Below are 6,286 nucleotides of genomic sequence, written 5' to 3'. Positions count from 1 at the left end.
TGATTTGAGCTTCTACCAACTTACGTGGATACAGCTAATTGGAAAGTCAGTACAGTGGGCTCCACTCCGGACTGTACACTATGCATGTATTTTCCTCCAATTAAAACTAGACACGTGTAGGAATCAGATCCTTCCTGATGTACACAGCTCCTTGAGATTGTAACCCTTTACAATTATGTGGGGAGCGCCCCCAATGAGGAGAAGCCTGACTGTAAGGTGGGGCCCACACAGTCAAGTTGCAACTTGCAAGCGGAATTCACCGCTGATCGGGACCGTTGCTTTTGGCGGCTACCTCTCTTTCACTCTGTTCTTTGTAATGACGACAATGCCCCTGCAATCTTTGATGAAAGATCAAAATCCAGTCAAACTGTAAAAAAATAAAGGGAAAACTATAACCCCATCAGACGGCTTGAATTACTTTTTTGAGTGATTCTGTGACCAATTATATCAGTAGAGGACAGGTGAGTTTCCATCATTCATCATAAGCTGCCCTCAACCCCTATTCCTCCCCGACATATTTTTGGAATTTTCCTCAGTTTTTATTTATTTATTTAAAAATTAATTTCCATTGACAAAAATTTATTAAAAATTATATAAAAAATAATAATTGAAACGAAACAGAAAGAAGTGTGCCAATTCTAATTTATAATAAGAGGGAACCTTTTTTTCGTAAGTTGTATCCATAGCACCGTATCCACCAATCATCGACCGCCACCTTCAGCTCTGCTTTGCCTTCTCTCTCTTTCTTCAATATCATCTCTCTCTCTCAAAATAGATTTTTTTCTTTCTTTTCTCTTATTAGTATTTAGATTCATTCCTTGAAGACTACTAGTTTGCTTTTTCGAGTAGTGTACTCGCTTCATTCTTAGCTCGCAATACACTCTTTTTCTTTCACGTTTCTTCTTTTTATTTTCACTTTGCTGCTCTGCCTCAAAGGTAAAGCAAGAAAGAACAGATCTGTCCCAGCTTTTTTTTGTTTTTTTTCCTTTTTATTTTGGTTTTCAATCCCTTGGATTTCAGAGCTTTTTTTTTTTTCAATTATTATTCTTTTCTTTTTACATATATATAAATTGTGTACTCGGTTTTTATTCAATTACCGGTATTTTCCTTATCTTCCATTAGTTTCTGCCACTTTCCTAATTTGGACATTGGAAGCTTTTAGCCTCAGAGGAGAGGTTTCTGAATAAATAAGGTTGAAATCATTTCTGGGTTTTTGTTATATTCCTCTGTTTTTGACTTTATTCTCCTGCTATAGATGATAATAGATCTATAACTGTGGTACTACTCCTTGGGTTCCATCTTGGAGCTACTAGCTTTAAATTATTGAGTTTTATTTTTACTTTTGAATTTTATTTGGGCACATTTCTTTTGAATTTTGGAAAGTTGGGTCTTTTATAGATTCCTCAGGCTATGCCTATACATTAAAAAAAGAAAGTGTATTCTGATTCCTTTCAAAAAAAAAAATGCTTTCTTGATTTAACACTGATATTATTGCAGTGAAATCTCTACCTCCCCCTCCATTTCCCACCAAAGGTTCCTCTCTCCTTTCCCTCTTTCTTTTCATTGCTCATAATCCTTGATTGCCCAAGTTTCTTTGAAGAATTGAAAGGTGTGAAAATCCAATAACTTGATGTTTTGAAGTGGGAAACCAATCCAAAACAAGGGAAGGATAAAACAAATAGTAATAATGGAAATTCTCTCTTCCCCTGCTTCTTATATTTCCAACTCGAATTGGCTTCTTCAAGATGGCAAAAGCACCAACTGGACTGCGGCTGAGAACAAAGCTTTCGAAAATGCTCTGGCCGTGTTCGATAAGGAGACTCCCGAGAGGTGGCACAATGTGGCGGCCATGATCCCCGGAAAGTCAGTTGAAGATGTTATCAAGAAGTATAAAGAGTTAGAGTTTGATGTTAGCAATATTGAAGCAGGGCTTATCCCAATTCCTGGGTATACAAGCTCAACATTCACTTTGGATTGGGTTAACAATGGTCGTGCCTATGATGGGTTCAAACAATCCTATGGTTTTGGTGGGAAGAGATCTTCATCAACTAGGCCTGCCGATCAGGAAAGGAAGAAAGGGGTTCCATGGACTGAAGAAGAGCATAAGTAAGTTGTTTCTCTTGAATTTAACACCATGTTCTGTGCTTTAGTTGCATAATTTTTAAGCAATTGAGGTGACACATAATCTTTTTTAGTTATTTAATGTTGCTCGTGATCAATAGGTTGTTTCTTATGGGGCTTAAGAAATATGGGAAAGGTGATTGGAGGAACATATCTAGAAATTTTGTTGTTACTCGGACACCAACCCAAGTGGCGAGTCATGCTCAGAAGTACTTCATTAGGCAGTTATCAGGAGGGAAGGATAAACGAAGAGCTAGCATCCATGACATAACAACAGTCAATCTCAATGACACAAGAACTCCCTCACCGGACGAGAAGAGGCGACCGCCCTCCCCCGACCACTCTAACATGGTCTCCCAGCAGCCTAATTCTGCTGCCATGTCCAGGACTCCATTTCAGTGGAATCAACCAAGTAATGGTGGAGTAAACATGGGGTTTCATATGACAAATGGAAATATTTTTATGTCCAATCCTTATGGGGTTAACACTTATGGACTTAAAGTCCAGGGACATAATCTTCACAGAGCTGCTGTTCATGACTCTTACTTTGGACCTCAAAGTATGGCTTTTCAGATGCAATCCACACAACACTACCCACATGGATGATGATAATACCAGTTGAACAAAGATAAAACTATTGTTAGTGGCTTTAGTTTGCCATATTTTCTTCAGTTTTACTAGTATAGGTCTGATTTTGCTTTTTCTTTTCTTGGTTTCATGTGAATATGTCGTCCAAAACTTTAGATCAAGTAGTTTTTGAAAATTTTGAGGGAACCGGATTGAGTGTTTCCTTAGAACTTCAAATTCTGATATATGAAACTGAGTGGAAGCTTCTCAGACAGCTGAGCTTTCAATTTGACTCTTCTTTCTCTCTCTCTCTCTCCCTTTATATATATATATATGTTCTATATAATATCTGCAAGTACTGTTGTGTGGTTTAAGAAGTGGTGATATTATGCAGAAGGAATTTTAAGATGCACCGACTGCCAATGTGGTGGATACCATGGTTCTTGGGGGATGTAGATAGTGTTGTTGAAGCAAGAGAGAATACACTGAATAATTGACTATCTTTTCTTTTTTTAGTTTGATTCCTTAAGAATGAGCTTCTGAATAGGTTAAAGAGTTGAAAATGAAGAAGATAAAAGCATCAGCTAGCAAGCAGACACATGGAATTCCAAGTTTACATGGAAGATAAGCATCTTCAACCATTGTTGAAAAGCCTAGCATATATATTTGAGGCATCCCTTACATATAAATTATATTTATGTATATTATATAAAATGATTATACTCCAATGTCTTGAGTTGTTAGCATGTAAAGCCACTTATTGTGCCTAAAACTTTATTTTTACTTTATGATCAATTTACTTTGTCAATTTAGTCATAGGAACTAAATTTTTTTATTCTCTAAGATTTAAATATATTAGAATGAGAGCAAAATGAAAGTTTTATGAGTATCTTCCAATCCAATTTCTATATACATTTCTTTTACATAAGTAATAAACAAAGATATTGTGCACTTTGATTCTCTTGATTGGATCAGGGTTAATAGCATTTCACAGTCCATTTAAGCAAAAAGGCCAAGTCATTAGATGCTGGTTTAACTAGCCTCTGTCCAAGTCACAAGGCACCAAGTCAGAATTTGATGGGTTTCAACTGCTTGCCTATTTCTTTCAACTACTTAATTCCTTCACTTTTATTTTAAATTGGTGTATCTTTTCAGGCTATAATTTTTTGAGCCAACTTCCATAGAATGAAAATGGTCTACTTGACTGTGCTTGACCTTCAATCCTTATTGAGTGCTGACTATGAATGCACTAGTTGAAGCATCATATGCCTAATTCACTCGCTTCTACTTTTTATTTTTTCATTTCATTTTTATAAATAAAACTAAAATTGTTAAATTCCTTAAGAGCTTTCCCAAACAGTTATCCCAAGAAAGAAAGAAAGAAGATTTCATCAAGCATGACAATCTTACTGTTTATTTAAAAGAATGTAATCCTACAAAGCAAGATGCATATCAGACTACTCTTTTAAGTTATAGTTAATTTGTGGCTAAGCTTTTAATCTGATCACTAGTTAAAGGAACAAGTAAGTGAGTGATTTTTTAAGCTAAATATTTTTATTTTCTTTCCCAATGATATCTAAACACGCCAAAGTGTTGTAACTTGTTAGAGCACGAGGGGCTCTTAATCTTATTATAAGAAGTCCTTAAAGATAATGATTTTTTTGATTCTCAAGTGTACGGAACCTACCAACTTAAATAAAATTTTATTTGAGGTTTTGTTCTTTCTCCAAGCCTAAGCTAAAAACATGTGACCTGAATCGTGGAGACAAAATATCTAACTTTTCATTAGGCAGAAAGATTTTCTTTTAACTTATTCTTAATCAAGTGATTTAGAGATTAATAATTTTGTAGTTCTTGGATGGATTTGAGATTCTCTTTTGATGGACAAATTCATTGACCTCTCACCTTTTCCCTCTCTCTCTCTTCTCTTTTTTTTTTGGTCATTGGCTTCAAGAATCTTCTTCTAAACTAAGTGCTACTTTGATTATGGTATCTCAGCTAATAAGACAAGTTAACAATTATTGCTTACTGTTTAACCCCATAAAGTTGATAAGAATTGTGAACAAACATCCTTGGTAGAATTATCATGTTTGGCTATGCATTCTCTCTACATACTAAACAAGGATCTTCATATGAAACTATGAAGTAATGATCTGATTAATAATAATATTGGTCATCCTTAACGATAACTGAATAATAATAATACTGCTAATCAATCAGTTTTACTTTAATCACTTTATACAACCTCTCCAGGAAGTGAACTTATCTTTCCTCTTTCCTTTCATTATTTATTCTTTTTATCTTTTGCTACGTAATGCATAATGATTTCTTTTCTTGATTCTCTTAGCCCCATAGGTGAGAAAAGCTTTTAACAAAATTTCAATTTCAGTCGACAGAAGAAGCTATACAAAAGGACAATTTGAAAGAAAACAAAATTGGAGCGGTGGGTTGGGTTGGGTTGCTCTTTTCATTTTTTTCCAATCAATTTTTTTTTTGCCCTTATCTTTGTGGGTTTTTGCTATACGCCGTTGTGACAGCAAAGTTCCCAATGCTTTTGTCATACAAAGGCTAATAAATAAAATTTGTCAAAAAGAAAAAATTAAATACATGGAACATAAAATATACACCAAAATATTGATAGCAAAATACACAAACGACTCATTTTATGCACAAAATTTATTTTTAATAATAAAAAAAGTATGTCAGGAAATTCACTTATTATTTTATATTAGATATTATCGTGTAATATTTTAGTATATGTATTTTGTATAGGTGTTAGGATATTATTAGTACTATTTTTATGTTAATTTCAGAGTAGTTTTAATTTAGTTTTATTTTTGTTTGGAGTAATTTTACGATTTTTATCTTTTATTTTTATAAATTTAAATAGAAAAAGATAAAAATATCGAAAGAATAAGATAAGAAAAAAGATAAAAAGATCACATAAAAATAGAGAAAATTACACTTACTATGGAATTTTTAAAGTTGTTATGATAAATATGGCACATTTAAGTTTGACCAATTTATATAATATTTTTTTGATTTTAAGTCTTTTTATGGTATTTGATATGCCATATATATGTAATTAGGTTTTCAAATTCCATATTTAATGTTTTTATTTGTTTAGAAAGTTTTATTTGTCATTGATGGCAGAAAAGTCACCGGAGTTTGCTGTCGATGCCGGAAAAATCGCCGGAGTAGCGGTCGGTGCCAGAAAATTCGTCGGAGTAGCTGCCGGCATCGGAAAATTCGTCGGAATTGGCATTGTCGCCGGAAAAATCACTGAAAAAATCACCAAGAAACCGGTTTCTTAGTGATTTTTCCGTTGACAATGCCAATTCTGACGACTTTTCTGACGCTAGCAGCTACTCCGACGACTTTTTCGGCACCGACAGCAAACTTCAGAAAAGTCATCAAAATTGGCATAGTCGCCTGAAAAATTACCAAGAAACTGGTTACTGGTTTCTTGATGAAAAAACTAGTTTTTGGTGATTTTTCTGACGACAATGACAATTCTGACGACTTTTCTGGCTTGGTAGCAACTCTGATGACTAATACACAGGCAGCTACTCCGGTGACTTTTTCAGTACCGACAGTA

General features: G+C 34.3%; 1 protein-coding gene across 1 annotated transcript; it reads left to right on the top strand.

The window, feature by feature from the left end:
• Positions 1-600: 600 nt before the first annotated feature.
• Positions 601-2,983, top strand: LOC115719430 (transcription factor DIVARICATA). The gene is made up of 2 exons (XM_030648479.2): positions 601-2,106; positions 2,223-2,983. The coding sequence occupies exons 1-2, from the start codon at positions 1,688-1,690 to the stop codon at positions 2,725-2,727; spliced, it is 924 nt and encodes a 307-aa protein (XP_030504339.1). The 5' UTR covers positions 601-1,687; the 3' UTR covers positions 2,728-2,983.
• Positions 2,984-6,286: the final 3,303 nt, after the last annotated feature.

This window comes from Cannabis sativa, chromosome 2, assembly GCF_029168945.1.
Source record: "Cannabis sativa cultivar Pink pepper isolate KNU-18-1 chromosome 2, ASM2916894v1, whole genome shotgun sequence".
Taxonomy (NCBI): domain Eukaryota; kingdom Viridiplantae; phylum Streptophyta; class Magnoliopsida; order Rosales; family Cannabaceae; genus Cannabis; species Cannabis sativa.
This window is presented reverse-complemented; position numbering and strand designations above follow the sequence as displayed.

Bases quoted from the DNA above. Each gene is read 5' to 3' on its own strand.
- LOC115719430 (XM_030648479.2), top strand. From the start codon at position 1,688: ATGGAAATTCTCTCTTCCCCTGCTTCTTATATTTCCAACTCGAATTGG. The intron at 2,107-2,222 runs GTAAGTTGTTTC...CGTGATCAATAG, and splicing joins TGGACTGAAGAAGAGCATAA to GTTGTTTCTTATGGGGCTTA.